The following is an 18,751-nucleotide window of genomic DNA, read 5'->3' as shown; positions in this document are numbered from 1 at the left end:
TCGTGCTCCGGAGTCAGACAGATCTCAGTTCAAATCCTGGCGTCAGTACTGTGACAAGGTCCTTACGCCAAGCCTTAATTTAAAAAAAAAAAAATTCAGGTTTAGTATGTTTTGAATGTGTACTTGAGTCACTTAGAGCGTCTATAACACGTGCAGCCTAAGGATACCTGCAGGCCTAACCTCCACCGACCGCCAGCTACTCACCTCACACAACTGCAATATGCCTTTTCTCCCATGTCACCGTTTCCTGCCTCTTTGGCTTCAGAGTAGTGAATGGCTCCTGTATTTACCTGTGATGGCCTCCTAGACTTTGGAGATATACTTACATGATTTTTTTTAAGTGCCTTTCTTTCTGCATCCCTTCAGCCCCCCTCCCGTGGATTTGAAAGGCAGTTGAGCAGAGCACAAGCCCATTTTCCTCCTGACCATCACGGCATGGCTCGCTTGTGCCCAGTTTGCTTCACCTTCTGGTGCCTCCCATGGAGACAGAACAATGAATCTTAATCTTCAGTGGGCTTCTGAGGCGCTCAAGGGAGCAGCTTGATTCCTTTCTGAAGGGAAAGGTCACACCCCACAGGACGGTTCGCTGTCAAAAAATTCGGAACTCTCACAATTAAAAATATTTTATTTATGTTTATACAAAATACAGTCATGTACTTTAAAAATGTACATAACATCTTTTCATTCAGTTTACATTTTAAAAAAGGAACAACGGTAATTTCAAAGACTTTCTGCTTACATGTCATGTAAACATTGTTCTGGGCCCATGTTATTTACTAAAATTGTATCCACTCGTGGAGATTTTCATGATCATATAGATGCTTTCAGACTGAGAGTCAGATCTGCCAAACTGATTTCTTGACCTGCGCATGTGATCAGATTGGCTGGATTCCAGGCCAAATGAGATCCTCTAGAGACATAAGTGCAGTTTCATAGCAATATGAAGTTGTAGATGTACACATTTCATTTTGATACATATCTGTGTGGACCTGTTAATTGACCCCGGCGTATCCACATACTTCTGTTATGAAGGATCATGGGGGAGGAGCATATATGCCCCCAAGGGCAGTGACCTCTACTCAGGAAAGTCACTAATGCCCCAGTGCAGTGGCTGACATGTAGAACACCCATCTTTGGGGCTTGCCGAGTCAGCCACCCTGTGAAGAAGTGCCAGGATGCACAAGTTCAGTACCTACAGATTTGAAAATATGTTTAGCCTATGTTTTGACAAAAGGTACTCTTCAGTAGAATTTGAGGATCATGTGGGGAAAAAAATATAAAGGAAGGGAATTAATCAAAGGAAAAGAAAGCACATTCTGGTTTCTGCTAAACCCATGGGTTTCTGAGGAAACTACTTCAGCGTTTTAGTCTAGTTTTGTCCCAACCTATTGGTTTAACCAAATGGATATTATGAAAGAATATCACAGAGGTGTTGGTCTTGGTGCAGAAACCAGCTCTCTTCTCAAAAGAAAAATCCTCGGGAAGCAATATTCAGGAATACTTGTCTTGAGATCAAAGCCAATTTAGACTACAATCAGATTTTCACAAAGCAGTTAAGCATTTATGGCATTCAGCTATAAATATACCACCAAAGATAATAAAGTATAAATGCTTAAAAAATATACCCTTAGGAGAGATGGTATCTTCATAATCAGGTTAAGAGCTCTTAAAAAATTAATCAACGAACTTTAAATTTTGATCTTTCTTGTAAACCTATGATCAGTTCAGGAAGGAGGGTCCAATTATGCCTACTGAGAACTAGGCAGCTCCTGAAAGAATAAACTTAATTGGCACTACAGCTGCCCTTCAATTCTGATAATAGACCTTAATAGTCACTTTAAGAGGAATTCTAAGCTCAACCACATTAATAGATGCCCAGCCCTCAGGGCTCCAAGATGGCTGGCCACAGTCCATGTTTATGATACAAGCACAGCCCTGAAGCATTTGTCCTGGGCTAGAAATGCCACACCTGGGAGCAGGCACACCCTGCCTCAGACTCTTCTGCCACATGTAAGTGTTGCGTCAGGATGAGACAAAACACAAATCACACTGATATTACAAACAGAGGCACTGCTCATCCCTGCCTTGCCACTGAATAATAATCATTGGACTTCAAACGGGCAACCAAAGCAAAGAAATCTAATTATTAGCTCACAATGAATTACAGCTAACAAGTTAAAAAAAAAAAAATTCTCCAGTTTGAAATGTGATTTGGTCTTTCAGAGAAATTTGACCTGAATCAGAGATTAGTGAGCTGGTGCAGACTTTCTTGTACTGGCATGAAACAAATTCTGCCTGTTGTGAAACACTTCACAGCAGGCCATTATCCTAAACCTTGCACATACCTGTCAAAAAGTAAGATCAACCTCAATGCTTCAAAGAGGAAATGCAGTGATGATACCATAGCCCATATAAACATCTGTTTCAAGGTTTACGCGAGACTAAAACAATAAAAGCAAATGCTTGGAAAATTATAAGTCTCTGCTATCTCTAATTCTTATAATCGTACTATTAAGTTTATTCATGCTTTATTTTTACTTATCCTTGTTATTAAATAACCCTTGACATTTATTTTGTTGGCATGTGTTAGTAAATACACATATGCATTCCCGAGAGAGCAAAGGAAAAACTGTGGTCCAGTGTACTCTGTATGAAGCCAATTAAGACTCTGCCTCTAGGGCCTTGAGACTCTAGGCTGCAGAAATGGTTGCTGTGGAAACAAATTTGCCCCAGCACTTCTGGCAGAGCCAGAACCTATTGACTAACGTGTCTTCAGCTAGAATCTAGTGAAAACAGGACTCCCCTCCCGTAATTTGGGCACCATTCTAGGAAGCGTATTATAAACTACAAAGGAAAAGACGACATTGCATACGCGATTTATTTTACTATAACTTGGTGTATACTTTTATTCAATCATACAAATTTCAAAGGGGATTCCTGACTAAATCTTTTACTTATTTACCTTTGGCAGAAACAACAGATTGCAAAACATTTCGTAACTTCTCATTTATATAGCCTTCTCTCTTTGAAAGTGTTGTAGCATATTAGTATTTTCAAAACAATACTTAGACAGATGTGCTTTGAAAGTTAACTGGTAATGATGTGATTTATATTATAGCTTATTTGAGAGAGTAATTACTTAAAAAGGACAAACTAGACATGTATTTCTTTAAAAAATACAATTTTTGGTCATGTGAATGATTCATGTTCAGATTTCAAAAATAGAAAACATCCTAAAGTGCGTCATTTCATTTATAATATAACTCCTTGAAACTACAGCAATCTGCAGTGTAAACAGTAGAGCAGAGAATACCAAACGAACTACATTGTAGGATTACGTACCGTCTTTAAGTGTGTGGATTAAACCAGGGTGCTTTCAACATACAGCTCGTGCTTCTAGAAGATGAAAGAGCAAACTTAAAGCTATTTCCCCCTACTCCTAACTTGAACAATTTTTAACCAACAGAGAGCCACTACCTCAAAATGGAAAATGCTGCTACAAACCTGATCTGACCAGTTTCTCAAGAACCCACTTTGGAAAGTGACAACTGATCAGGAAGACTTTTCTCCGTTATTATTATTAAAGAAAACAGAATGGTACCCTTTGCTGTCTTGTTCACCCTGCACCATTATCTTCAAAAGGCAGAGCTGCTGAAACACCTTCTCTTGGCAACCAGTGGCTGGTGGGCAGATACTGTGCTCAGCCTCCCAGAGCACAGAGGTGGGCTAGGGTATACAGGCAGAACCAGAACTCATTTTCCTTAGTGCAGACACAGAAGGTCAAAAAGTACTAACCAATCACCAGATAACATCAGCACACTGAGGTGATGGATGATTTGCTGTCTTAAATTCCCTGGTCCCTCCAAAATGTCTAATACAGATAGCTCTGCAACACCATCTTTGAAGAAACTATCATTTTAACTGGCCACACACCATTATTTTCTCTTTATACAGGATCTTCAAAACAGTGTGATTTAGGTTCTGCCTTGGGCTGTGCTCTGAGGGCTACACTTGTCCTTCAGTTAGAGAAGACTTTTAGTGCAGGTTTACTTAAAAAAAAAAATTAAACTCTGGTAAGTACACAGAAGGCTTAAAATACAGGCTCTTTCTCTCTCATGATCCTCTACACTTAACCTAGGAATTAAGCAAGACCCTTTTGTCTAGCTAGAGCCAAAACCAAACCAAATAGACCAGTGGCCTTCCCCTTGCTTAAGTGTTCGATCATAAATTCTGAAGCTGATAAGTGTAGTCAACATTCAGGAAAAAATTCTCTTCACTGCTGCCTAACTGAAACACCAGCACGGATATTAGCTACTTCTCTATCCCATCTGTCCTCTGCTGATGGTCCAGCCCTAGTCAGGGATCAGTTCTCTGTCATCTGAGGACATCTCGAAGAAACACAACATCAGATAGAGGGCTGCACTGCTCTCCCAGGCAGGTGCAGCTTCCATCTACCCGAGAGCTGAAGGAGAAGCAATTCACACAAGTGGGGAAAGGCGTGGCTCCGTGGAAAGGTCACAAGAATGGCCGAGGCAGCAAACAGGGCTCCGATGCAGGCTCCCACTGGATGGGATCCACAGAGAACACGAATGTGCGCAGCAAGTTCGCTCTCCAGAGTGAAGTCCTGAGCTTGTTATTGTCACAGTTAGACAGAGGATGCTGTTGCTCAGTTATCCCAGAAGAACAGTGTACATCCTCTGTAGACGAGTGTGTCTTCATGTAGTGATTCACCGCTGCCAGTGTCAGCAAGCTTCCACTGCAGCGTATGTGTGTGTCTGTGTGCACACAGGTATGCAGAGATCTTGATATTCCCTTGCAAAATTTTGGCATGGGGGTAGGTGGCCTCCTTCCACCTAGATGGTTTCCAAGGCAGGCAATGGAAACGGGCTGACCCCCAGGGCCTGCAGGCAGGAGGGCGCAGGTCCAGCTCCAAGGCTGCCTTCCAGTTTCTGCCCAGCTGCTATTTACCAGGAGAGGTGGGGGGGAGGGGAGGGAGGGGGGACATTCCCCCTGCGTTCCCCCCACCCCCTTGCTCGGATGGGGCTGACTCCTCACATGGACTTGGAATCAGTGTCTCTCTTGCTGATGAGCACCTCCAAGAGCCTCAGTTTTGCCTTAATGTGCTTATACTCGTTGTATTCTTCAGCCATTGAGTGCGGTCTTCCTTCTGGACATTTCTAATGGAAACAAAGAGAAAAGGGGCTAATGATCAGGCAGTGTCTCTCCTAGAGGATACTGTTCATTGGGTGAGTTATCATCATGTGGAAATTTGCAGTTTATCGCCCCACAGAATCAGCGTTGCCAAGCATCATTGGTATCAAGACTGGAGCTGTGTTTAGACAAGCAGTGAGAGACAGTGTCCGCAAATGGCACCATGCAACTGAGTTTTAGAGTTACTCCGGCATCTTGAAGAAAGACAGGATGGACTAAGAAATGTAGAAACTCTCTCTGTTATGGCTACATGTAAATTCACACCAAGAGTCTCCATATACTGAAAGCCTTTATTTATACTTAATGCTTTCTCATTTTTATATACTTCACCTAATGAACCACTCAATTTCTAATTAGCAATTGGTATACTCAATTTACAGGGTTTAAAAAAATAGTTAATACTCCTACTTATTATAAAAATCAGCCTTGGAATTCAGCAATTGGATCAGAGAACACTAATAAGCCTTTAAAGTTTACTGAGTAATTTTCTACGTGTACGTTTATATGCACAAGGACTATAATCGAGAGCTGATTACAGGGTGCGCGCTGTGCTCGTGAATCTGGATCTAATATTAATACAACCCGCAGGAGGACCTGAAGAAGCGCTGCTGTTCCCACATCCTCAGCCACTGTGGTGCTGCTCTGCTTCTCATCTCACTTGGAAATGTACACGTCAAACATTCAAACACCAGGCTTCCTTTCCTTCTTATTCAAGAGCAAAAAATGGGAAACGGGGATAGCTTGGGGTTCATTTAATTTTGCTCAGTGAACTGATTTTATTTCTGTTCTGCCTGCTCAAGGAAGGATCCTGTATGACTCCAAGAAGAGGGCAGGGAAGGGAAGGGGGTGTGTGACCCCAACCCCAGACGTGCCCTTTGAGAGGCTTCATTCGTGTCAGATATGAATCACACCCTGAAATCTGAAGTCCCTGACGGTTCTAAACTTGTATGATAGTTATTGATTCCCATCAATTCTATTTTCTTAAAACATGTGCAAGTTACATAATTATAGGATGTCTGTGCATAACACGATTATAAATATATGGGAAAAAATAAAACATACAAACCAAAAATATGCTTGGAAAGAAGACTGGAATGAAACAAATCAAAATGTTAATCCTTTGGTTTGTCTTTGGTGTTAGAATATTATTTTGGGACTTTCCCAATGGCTCAGTGGGTAAAGAATTTGCCTGCAATGCGACAGGAGACACAGGAGACATAGGTTTGATCCCTGGGTTGGGACGATCCCCTGGAGAAGAAAATGGCAACCCACTCCAGTATTCCTGACTGGGAAATCCCATAGACAGAGAGGAGCTGCAAAGAGTGAAATTGCAAAAAATGACTGAGCAATATGGCATGCATGCATGCATTATTATTTTGAATATTATTTATCTACGTTTTTAAAAATATCCTACAATTCACGGAAAAAGAAAAGCAGATATTTAGGTATAAAAATTCATTGAAAAGTCATTATAGGACAGATCCAAGTCAGAAATCCTAAAATAAATTTATACAATAATGAAAATCAACAGAAATATACTAAATTTTAAATGTTAATTTTTATGGTATTTTTATTTTCCAATTCTTTTGAGAATTATGAAAGGGGACTTAAAGAGAAACTGTATTTATACTGTTTAAATAATTTGGATTAAAATAAAACATTTTAAAATGATAAACTCAGCTCCAGTGTAAGAGAAGGAAACCTATTCTCTGTTCTACCCTGTCTTCTGCTGTGACCTGAGTAGCACATTCTGCGTGTGGTCACTTGCAAACACAGAAGACTATTCCGCAGCATAAGGCTCTATGACGACGATAACATTATGTCTTAAAACTCACTGGTACCCTATCAATCAGGCCGCCTTCCTGCTTCTGGTGTATTTCTCATGACTTGACAACTTTGCTTTTAAAATGAGCTTAAAAACCAGCAAGATCTAGAGTACCCCTTTTCCTTATTCCTCCTTCAAGTTTATTAAGGTTAAAAAAACAACACCAGAAATCAAAACCAGTGCTGTTCACTAGAAACTTAGCTTTACGCTGCTCCTCTTAGATTAGAATTTGATGTGACAGGTTAGTTTTAGAAACATCAGCTGAATCTGTATCAGTCTTGGATGTTCGCCAAGGAGCATTTCCTCCTGAAGGACCACACACACCTCACCATGTCACAGTAAACCTCGAAGGAGCCCTGGGCACACAGCCAAGGGCCAGGATACAGGATGCAGGGAGGGTGGCTCTCAGGTGGGAGGCTTTGCACAGATGTGACAGAGAAAAAAGAGGGCTGCATGTGAGGAGGAGGAGGGGAAGAAAGATACATGCGCTGACCTTCCATTCTGTCTGAAAAAATTGTCTTCAAAATCACGAAGTTTCTTTCGAATCCTTTTCTTTTCTTCTCTCATTTCCTGAAGGTGTTCCAAGAGTTCTGGTCTAAGAGGGGCAGAAAAAGTTCAAGAAAATTGAGTTAAATCTGAATTGTTAAGAAATATTGTGATTGTGCAACGAGATAGGGGTTGTAGAGAATGGGAAAAGCGTATAAATGCAGGAACTGTCGAGGGAGCAGAAATGGAGGCCAAAGCTTCTGCTACTTGTAAATTCTTCAAGCATGTGAAATCCCAGGGCACTCTGTTATGTTTTGCTTTGGAAGAAAGAAATGTCATCTGTACTCAGTGTATTAAATGGTGAGCTGTGACACACAGAGACAGGTCCCTTAAAAGAGGCCTTCCCCTTGTTTAAGCAAGATCTCAGATGCTCCCTCAGACAACATGGGATGAAGCTTCTAAAAACACTGAGCCAGGAGTTAAAACAAACTCTGTTTTATCCATAGAGATACATCCTAGGCAAGTCATTTGTGTTTTGCCATTAAGTACAAAGGGTAAAACAGTATTTCAGAAAATTATTTTCATCATGACATTCTAATAACACCACCAAAGCAACATACATGGAAGCAGCATGGAGATTTGAAAGTCCGGTGTCCTGGCTGCATTTTGACGGTATTTTATCATCCATTGGGGAAATAAAACCATCAGCGTCATCTTCAAATTGGTCCAGAAAGCAACGCGCGCTGAAATCAGTTTTCAGGGTGACCATGAAGTCTGGCTTCGTGTAGTTATCGTCTTCTGAACCCTCCTCTTCTTCCTGGAGATACACAGCAACCCTAATAAAAATCTGGTTACTTTTTTAGGCCCTCTTTCATTACTAGTATCATCTCATAGTCATTTAATTATCCAGATCCCATACAGTTTCTTCTACATATCTATGTTTAGCAACACGTATGCACATGATGGATATGTTATTGAATATCTATATACACACAGAAATTAAGACAAACACTAAACACAGCTTCTCAATAGGGGGGAAAAACTATCAAAAATTAGTATACAGTACAATTAACAGTTGTCAAGGCCGAGGGTAGGAAGGAAAAAAATCATCAGAATTTATACCCAAAAGCAAACGAAGCAAATGAATCTAAAAATTCTCAGCATTGTGACAATACATAATAAAATTCACCACCAGAAATCCGTGCTTTAAAGATTTCACTACTTATGTGTCTCAGAATTATTTTTATTAAGCTATGAAGAATTTCAGAGATTCAACAATGCATCCTTTCTATATAAAAGGTGAGGTTATGAAGTATTTGTGGTTGCTTGATAAAATTTTAGGAAACTTTTGAGAAGATCAAAATATTTATCTTTCCATTACTGGACTCATGAAACATTTCTTTTTCAAAGAATTTCTAAGGGCCACAGCTGTATTTTTCAGCATCCAAGACTCTAAGAAAAATGTGATATTCTCTACCTTGATAAAAATGTGGTTAGAAAAATAATGAGGTCAAACGACAATATGTTGGTGTCAATTTGAAGCTACGTGAATCTAAGAAATGATGTCAGAGTCTGAAAGAAAGCTCTTAAAGGAAATAATTCACTGTCAAAATGTACAGTCAGACCAGAAAAGAGTATCTTAAGAAATTAAAAAATTGGTTAGGCATTCAGCTACATGAACAACAGGGTCACAACATCAGTTGTTAGGTAAACCGAGTGGCTTCAGGAGGAGCCACTGCTCATGGCAAAGTACACGATTCAAACTGTGTGTGCTGATTCTCTTATCACAGAGTTTGGTACGTTTATGGTGGTGCCTCTGAAATCATGTGAATGAATAAACAAACAGGCAAAAGAAAAGGACTATCACACAGCTACAATGAAACTACTGTTATGAAGACACGAAGGTAAAGTTGGAAAAAACTAGGTGGCCTTCCTAGATTCTTTCTGCTGTCACTTCGGATCTTCAGTCTCTTTTCTTGATCCATGGAAGTAAGAGCTTCATTATTAGTTTCTCAAAATGAAAATCGTTTTAAAATTTAAAGGGTAAAAGTGGCTTTTCCATCAACAGTCGAGAAGTTTCTCTTTTTTTGTAAGGAAGTGGCAGGTCCCATCTGCATTGTTTTATAACAGTTGAGACAATCGCGCGGGGCACCTGGCCCGTGGGCAGCGCCACCGGCCTCTTCCCGCCCTTCCCTGGTTGGGGGGAACCCGGGGGGGTCTGGGATCTTTCACTGCTGTCGCCGAACTCGGCCAATGTCTGCCTGTATTAGGTGTTCAATAAATGCCTGTTATTTCAGTAATTCAGCTTTAAATGAGAAATACAAATTTCTATTAAGAGTATATTAGGGAATTCCTTGGCAGTCCAGTGGTTAAGATTTTACCTTCCAATGCAGAGGGTGCGGGTTCGATCCCTGGTCAGGGAGTGAAGGTCCCACACCCCTTGTGGCCAAGAAACCAAAACATACTTAAAAAAAAAAAAAAAAACCAGAAACAATATTGTAACAAATTCAATAAAAACTTTAAAACTGGTCCACATTAAAAAAAAGTCTTTTAAACAAAGAGTATACAAAAGCCCGTGTGTGTGTGTGTGTGTGTGTGTGTGTGTGTGTGTGTGTGTTATGTGCGTTAGTCGCTCAGTCGTGTCTGACTCTTTGCGACCCTACAGACTGTAGCCCACCAGGCTTCTCTGTCCATGGGATTCTCCAGGCACAAATACTGGAGTGGATTGACATTTCCTTCTCCAGAGGAACTTCCCAACCCAGGGATAGAACCCTGGTTGGCACTGCCCGAGACAGATAAGAAATGAAGTCAGGGGTCCAAGCTTTACCAATCAGATCCCAAGGTCTTGAGAGAACTCAACAAACAGAAACTACACCCTGCACAGAAGGGAGAATCAACGTTTTCGGAGACAAAGCTACACAAAGCTGTTCTCAGTAAGCTGTGGAAAACACAGGACAAAAGAAACAGCAAAACACATCTTCAGATTATAAGACCATCAGGTTGCTGTGGATACTGAGTAGATTCTAGAAGGTATCAACATCTAGATAACACATGAGCAACTGAAAAACAATCAGTGCTCAACAGTGACTAACACTGGTTTCTTGAACACAAATCAGGAAAGCTAGCCATTTTCCCTTTTTTGATAGGATTGGCAGGATATCTGGATTTCAGTAAAGAATGAGGGACAATGACTGTGAAAGGAAAGCTGACTGTGAACATTTATGCAGAGTGTCGCTGCAATGTTGACGTAAATCTGCAGGGAAGCCTCGAGCCAGGAGGCTGTACTTGACCCAGCCTTTTCAGTATTTGTCAACCACTTGGATACGGCACCAAATATAGTCACTAAATGTGTAGATGACACAGTGGGTAAGTGTGTTAGAATATAAAACCTGCTGCTGCTGCTAAGTCGCTTCAGTCGTGTCCGACTCTGTGCGACCCCATAGACTGCAGCCCACCAGGCTCCACCGACCCTGGGATTCTCCAGGCAAGAACACTGGAGTGGGTTGCCATTTCCTTCTCCAATGCATGAAGGTGAAGAGTGAAAGTGAAGTCGTTCAGTCGTGTCCGACTCTTTGCGGCCTCATGGACTGTAGCCTGCCAGGCTCCTCTGTCCATGGGATTTCCCAGGAGAGAATACTGGAGTGGGTTGCCATTTCCTTCTCCAATATAAAACCTAGACGTAATCTATTTCATAAGTCTGGGATAGAAGAATGAAAAGTAAGAAGTTGGAAAACTTCAAGGTCCTATAATTAGATTACAAAATAAAAAATCTGGACACATGGACACTAAGTAATCCTTGGAAAAGGAGATGGGACCACAGGCCATGGCTTTCAACTGGGAGCAGGTTTGCCCCCTCTGGGACCTTTGGCAAAGTCTGGAGGCATTGCTGGTTGTTATACTGGAGTGGGGGAGGCCAGATCCCCCACAACCGTGAGTTATCTGGGACAAATGTTTATAGTACTGAGGTTGAGACACCCTGCCCTAGAAAGACTAAGATGAACTCATGCATGCTGACAGTCACGTAGGCATAGACCTGGAGAACTGAAGAGCCTTAGTCATCTAGATCGAGGTCAGGGTTAGTCCTTGGTCCACTGTCCTGCTAAACCACTGGAATAATATTCAGTTCTGGGTATCCGTTTTTAAGAGGGATACAGATAGACTGGTGTGTGTGTGTAGAGAGCAGAGCTATAGGACTGGGAAGGTCTGGAGCCCAGGTCACACGAGAAAGAGTAAGAACCTGGAGGAAGAGTGTTCACAGGGTGTTGCTGGGAGTGAGCAGGGCCAGTGGCTACAAATATGGAAGTGCTCTCAGGAAGAAGCTGTAAGCTTAGTCCACATTGCTCTGGAGGTCAAACTAAGCCCCTAAGCAGAAAGTCACACAATAATAATGATTTTCATTAATTATGACATTTTATAGTTATTAAACGTATACATTCTAAAATTACACATTGTATAATTACTATATTGTTTTTGAGCATTTAAAAAAATGGTAGTTATAAAAACTACTTAGTTTTTAGCTATTTTACACACAGCTGGTGTCTTCCCATAAACATTTAAAACCAGGGACAGTTTTCAAACAGTTTAGATAAATCTCTGCACATACAAACACCAAATCCTAAAATGTATCAGAACTGCTGAGAATTAATACAATCCAAATTCATGCTGATAAACATGGCCAACTGGGACAAAATGAACTGAAGGACAACACGATTTTCAAGAACAATGTAATCATTTCACAATTATCGGAAATTGTGACCATCATGAGGGCCAGTAGAAGAGCCATGGCCAAAACATAGTTGTGAAAAAAATAAACCGAGCTCAGGGACAAGATTTGGAAGGACATCCTCTTTTAAAAAGAGCTTAATTCATTTATCTACCATTTGTTTCATGAGGTAATTATTAAGTGTCATATTTTGGATGTGTTAAAGAACACATTTTTATCTAGGAACAGTTTAGCTCAAGCTTCTAAGAGCAATATGCTGGTTTTCACACACACAATCACCCCCATTTCCTCAATTATGGTGATTTAATTCTTGTGTGAAACGATCAGCTAGACAAAATTTGTCTTATTTCATTAACATCAAGTCTTATTGTGAGAAAATGGCTCTAATTTTGAAGATACAATGGAGCAAATCTGCCTAAATTTCACATTTACAGAATTTTTTATAAACAAGTTCTGTTGAAGAGAATACGGATAGGGAGCACAATCATTGTCTAACACCTTAAAGTGAGGGCTATGAGGTAGTTAAGCTCCCTGAGAGGTAAAAAAGAACAGAGTAAAGAGAAGGGACGGCTTTGTAGCTTCTGGCTCCCTACCTCAAATACAGCGGAAGAACCGGGCAAGAAAATGGAGTGGTTCTTACGGGAACAAGGCCCCCACATTTTGAAATAATTATTTCTAAGTTCATTAAATAAATGACACCCCAGGATTGAGGCTGCCACAGAAATATGACAAAAGTGAAACTCGTAAAACTCACTTCTCCTTGGAGTTTTACTCCCCCTTCTGACTTACCTGCTAAAAAAACAATCACTGATTTTTAAAAAAATCTTTGTCTTTTCATCTCTAGAGCCCTGTGTATGGCAGTCAGTGTGTTCAATTGTCTAGAAACAAAAATACGAAAGAGGTTGATTCTAGTCCGGGCCAGTTAGGTCTCTACAACTGTCTGGACACAGAGGGTACCCCCATTCGAGCAAAAAGTAGCCACTGAAGACAAGGTTTATCTGCATACAATCTTTGATTACTGCTGGGGAAAAGATCAGAGAGTATGTTCTAGTCGACTGCTTGTCACAAGCCTACATTCACAGATCAAGAACAGATTATGAAATTAGCACCAAGGGCGAAATGTGCCAGGGGGAAGGCAAGAGGAAGGAGGAGAGTGGGTAAAACTATACCCGCAAATCTGTCAAAGAAAAGTAAGTTTTTTGTCTATAAAATCATTATTTTTTATCACATGCTACATATATTGCCTCTGTTAATTTTTTTTTTTCTATAAACTCAGTAAATGAGATATTTTTTTTAAAAAGAAAGTTATCCAATAGTTATTTTGACAAAATTTCAGAGTACAGAAAATCCATTCCTCCAAGGGGAAACAAAACGAAAAACATTGTAAAACAAGACAGATCCCCACAAGCAAAGTAAAAAGCAAACAAACAGCAACGTACAAAACAGTGAGGGAATGAAATGAAACGAAGGAGATCAGCTGGCCTAAAACGTAAAGAGGACTGTTTGAAGTTGGTTAGAAGCAGCTACTGAGTTTTAGGGGAGGTTGCAGGAAGCCGTCACCAGGGGGCGCAATCACAGCGCCTTTCCGTCCCCGGGAGGGACGTGGGGGACACTGGGGCAGGTGTAGCACGCGGTTAGCAGCTGGAGGTCTTCACCTTTATCTCCTTGAAGAAGGAAGCAGTTTCGCCCTCGATAATTGGCTGCAGCAAAGGGCTTCTCCGCTTGCTGGAGGGGGAACCCTGCGACAGGTGTTAATAGGCAGGTTACATGGCAGAAAACCAGAAACAAACCAAAGTTCTCGTCCAACTGGCTGCTTTACTGCAGAGCCTGCCCGCCCACCCCACCAACCACAGAGGCCACACAGGAGCAAGAACGGCATGCAAGTACGTTAACCAAACACACAGAAAAATTCCTGCCTCCTCCCTCTTTCCTCCTGGTGACCATAACTTCCAGAACAACAAATAACAATGCACGCTCATCAAGTGATGCAAAAGGTTACAGACACAGGCTGTATATTCACCCTATTTCAGGCTACTAAGGGCTCCTGACTGGAGAATGAAAAGGGTTCCTTAAATTTAATCCTTTTGTTGGTTAGTTTACTGATATATTCTGCAGGAAATTTCTAGAAAGGTAGCTTTCTTCAAACACACCTGACTGAAGACCCTGAACCCTCCTCTGTTTGTCTGAACAAATACACTATTATAAGACATATAAGGACCACATCTTGGGCCTGGAAATAAACAAGAAGATATAAAGCAGGAATAGAAGAGCAGCAGCTAAAAAGAATATGCATTTCAGCAACAACATAAAAGCGAGGCCGTGTCTGCTGGCTAGAAAGTCTAAAGGCCAACAGAGGAAGCCCCCAGGGTCCCAGGAGATGAGCGCACTGAAACCAAGGCAGAGGTCCCCCACGAGCTGGAAAGGGCACGACCACTACCCCCGCAGCTGGGCTGGCATGAGGGATGGGGTAAGCTGGCCAGTGCCCGAAAGGCTTTTTCCCAGAACTGAGGGCCAGTCGCTGCTCCTTACTCTTGACAAAATCCCAATTCAGAGGCCAAAAGCAGCGAAGTCCAAGGATGGTGGCCCTCCCTTTTCTTTACCTCACTCTTTCCTACATCTCCAAAAAGAAGCAGTTCCCTCTCTTGAGTTCCTTACAGGATTTCTCCCCGGGTATGACTCCAGCAGGGCGGATCTCCGTCTTGGAGGCAGAGCGAAGAACACTAACCGAGGCCCCTATGACCAGAGAGGCACTCTGTGTGGAGTGGCCCCTGGGCGAAGCACACCATTTCCCGGATGCTCTGTCTCTAAGGGAAGTACGGGGACGCTGACCCAGCACGTGTCAGACAGAAGCATACGCCCAAAGCTTGTGCACCCAAGAGGGGAACAAACTGTCAGCTTCAGATTCGCTCATTTTTGGCAAATGTCACCTCTGAAGTCTTTGATAAATTTTTCATCCTTCAAGTTTAGGGGCCACTGATATTAATGGCAGGTTCAACTACGAAAGACTGTTATTTCGTGAGAAGGCAAGTTAGTGCCCTAATAATTTAGCCCGGAAGTCAACCACTGGGCGTGGAGTACTCACAATGATGGGGATGGTGCTGGCTCGGGATAGGATCTGTTTGACCAGGCGGTACCTGTCATACAGCGGCTTCATAACCTGACGCTCATTCTTGCTCACCTGAAAGGCAAGAACAGGACTGCTGAGAGACCTACTCCTGTTGGCTATGCTGACCGAGCATGCTGTGGACTGAGAGAAAGAACAGGCGATTCAACTGAAGACTCCCCACTCTTGTAAAATTTATTTAAACTGATAACCATGAGTCAATGAAAATTTAAAATATCTACTTTGGTTGCAAATCACTTGAAATCACTCCCTCAGAAGTATTACTTTTCCTCAAAACTGTGATTCTTATTAATTATTAGTTTTCTATTTAAAATTCTGGAAGGTTCAGAGTTTCAGATGATTCACTATTTTCTAGGTCCTGGGAAGAAGAAAACATGTATTAATATTTCTATTATACTACTTACCTTGCAGTTCTGTGATCATTTTTTAAAAATGTCTCTCTTCCCTATGGAACTGTGTTGTGTTTTTAGGGACAAATGCAAGCAAACAGGCTTTCAAGGAATATATGCTGATAGAATACGTGGATTCACTCATCTCTGTGTCCCTAAAATCTGGCTCAGGGTCCAAAAATGTTTAAAGGACAGACTAATAGACAGTGAGGAGAAATCAAGCCCGGCTCCCTGGCATAGTATTTGAAGCCCCATCACCTTCTCCCCATTAGAACTCAAGCTCCGGAAGGAAACTAGGGAGTGTCACGCCTCCTTGTCTAGCTCCCTTTGTCCTGGAGTGGCCTCCTCTCTGCTCTTCGATTTGGTAAATTCCACCTCAAGAGCCACCTCCCTCCCTGTGCAGCCTTCTTCCGACACGCCCCATTCTGGGAGCCCTGCTCATTCTCTCCTTTGAGTCACCTAATACAGCCTTGTGTATCTTATAATTCACATATGCTTTGCTATGGATGGAATGTTTATGTTCAACTCACCTCCCCGCACGCCCCACTCCCAATTCATAAGTTGAAAATGAATCCCCAATGTGATGGTTTTTGGAAGTGAGGTCTTCAGGGAGTGATTAGGTCATGAAGATGGTGCCCTCATGAACAGGATTAGTGCCCTTATTAAAGAGACCACAGAGAGCTCCCTCATCCCTTCTGCCATGTGAGGACAGCGAACAGATGGCTGGCTATGAACTGGGAAGGGGGCCCTCACCAGACACCAGCGCCTTAATCTTGGACTTCCAGCCCCCAGAACTGTAAACTGTTCTGGTAACTATTTCAGTGCCTGACATGATAAAAATATCCCATAAATGTCTGCAAGATGAGTGAAAGAATATTTCAAATATAGACAGGTGTGCCAAATTCGTAAGTATGCATTTGTTTACTAAAATGGAGTAAGAGATGACGTATCTTTGTTTCAAGTTTGCTGTTGTTCTTCTGCATTTTATTTCCATTGTACACATAAGGCAAGGCTTACAGATATGAGGAAGGGCAACAGTATTAGCTCTGACCATCTCTCTTATGGGCCTTCAACTTTGAAGACAAGTCTGGATAATGCATGAACTGATCACACTTTGCTACCTGTTTTTTATTTGCCTTTCTCAAAGTGATCAACAATAAGAGAACCTTGGATAAATCTCACAAGCCAAGATAGGATACTGCCAATCTTGTGGTATTTATTTACTGTCATCTTGTGGCTTCATTTTCTGCCATAAGCAATAATAATAACTTATTTCTATCTTTTTCTGTTACCAAAATATCAAGAGGTGGCATTTTCTTGCTTTTACTATCTGTCATAGTAAAAGGAGTTTTACATTTGGTATTTCATAAAGTATGACTGTTTGAAGGGACCATAAGAACTATTTCATACAAAAAAAAAAAAAAAAAAAAGAGTGACGATCAAACCACAGGTATTACGAGAACATACCTACCAAAATGGCTAATGTGAAAGACAGTGTCCAGTGTCAGAAATAATGCTGGGCAACTGGAATTCTCTCTCAGTACTGGCAAGGCTGAAACACTTTGGAAAACTATTTGGCAGTATCTCCTAAACTAAACACATGACTCATCAATTCTGTCCTTAAGTACACACCAAACAAACCTGGATTAAAGTTTACCAAAAGACACATTTAAGAATGTTCAGAGCAGCACTATTTATAGCACCACCAAACTGGAAACCATCCACATGCCCAACAATGGTAGAATGAGTAAGTATTTTAAGTTTCCAAAACTGAATACTACACAGCCATGAAAATGAACGAATACAGCTATATGCAGCATTAATCTCACAAAAATAAAGCCAAGCAAAACAAGCCAGACACCTAAGAATATACACTGTAAGGTCCTAGTTATATAAAGTTCAAAAATAAGCAAATCAAATCTGTAAGGTTAGAAGTCAAGTTTTTGTTGGTGGGGTGGAAGGTCATGGTATTGACTAGAAGGGGACATGATAAGGGCTTTCAGAGGGTTGGCCATTTTTAATTTCTTGATCAGGATGTTGATTACATGGATTTGTCTACCTTGTGAAAATTACCAAGATATATAATTAAAATTTAGGCTCTTTTCTGTACTTATACTTCAAGAAGTTGAACAATAGCCACAAATAAGTGTGAGGAATAGAAATAAATGACTTGGATAATCTCACATGTAAAATGACAAAATTTAGGAGTGGAACACATGAAATAATTTTTTTTAATACAAGAAGTACCCACTAAATGTACTGCATATGAAATTAAGGTACATCCTAATTGTCAACATATGACATGTGGTGAAATATTACTGTGTAAGATAAATAACAGATATTTAGTGACCAAAAGCCATATGAAAAATAAAAATAATAAGGAGCCAGCATTTCCTCACTGAGGAATAGCATCCTATTACTGTATCTGACTCTAGAACAACATGGGTTTGAACTGCATGGGTCCACTTATATGCAGATTTTTTCAACAGTAAATACTGCATTACTACACAATCTGCCACATGGTTGCACCCATGGATTCAGAATGTTGGATATGGCAAAACCGTGGAGACAGAGGGCTGGCTCTGAGTTAGACTCAGATTGTCAACTATGCTGAGCGTTGAACAATTCCCAACTCCTGCATTATTTCAAGGGTCAACTGCAGTTGCTTCACAGAAACATTTTTGGATTGTGAAAGGAGACTTTGGAAGGAGACTTACTGCTAAAATTAGCCCGATATGGAAAATTCGACAGAATCAATTTTCTAATTCTTTGTTCGAAAACTAAATTTTCTAGTTAGAGTAGATGAAGAGGATTGCTGGCTTACATTAATATTTGGCTTTGGTGCTGCTTAGTCACTCAGGTGTGTCTGACTATTTGTGACCCCACGGACTGTAACCCGCCAGGCTCCTCTGTCCATGGGATTCTTCAGGAAAGACTACTGAAGTGGGTTGCCATGACCTCCTCTAGGGGATCTTCCCGATCCAGGGATCGAA

The 18,751-nt window shown here is 41.2% G+C and overlaps 1 protein-coding gene across 1 annotated transcript in view; it reads right to left on the bottom strand.

Annotated features, from left to right (window-relative positions):
* Positions 1 to 607: 607 nt before the first annotated feature.
* FAM13A (family with sequence similarity 13 member A) overlaps positions 608 to 18,751 on the bottom strand; it is a 311,477-nt gene continuing 293,333 nt past the window's right edge. Inside the window, 6 exon segments of the mRNA XM_070372152.1 lie at positions 608 to 5,152; positions 5,155 to 5,177; positions 7,530 to 7,631; positions 8,143 to 8,339; positions 13,901 to 13,984; positions 15,328 to 15,423. Coding sequence (XP_070228253.1) covers positions 5,052 to 5,152; positions 5,155 to 5,177; positions 7,530 to 7,631; positions 8,143 to 8,339; positions 13,901 to 13,984; positions 15,328 to 15,423 — 603 coding nt within the window. The 3' untranslated portion in view covers positions 608 to 5,051.

Source organism: Bos mutus, chromosome 6, assembly GCF_027580195.1.
Source record: "Bos mutus isolate GX-2022 chromosome 6, NWIPB_WYAK_1.1, whole genome shotgun sequence".
NCBI classification, from domain to species: Eukaryota; Metazoa; Chordata; class Mammalia; order Artiodactyla; family Bovidae; genus Bos; species Bos mutus.
This window is presented reverse-complemented; position numbering and strand designations above follow the sequence as displayed.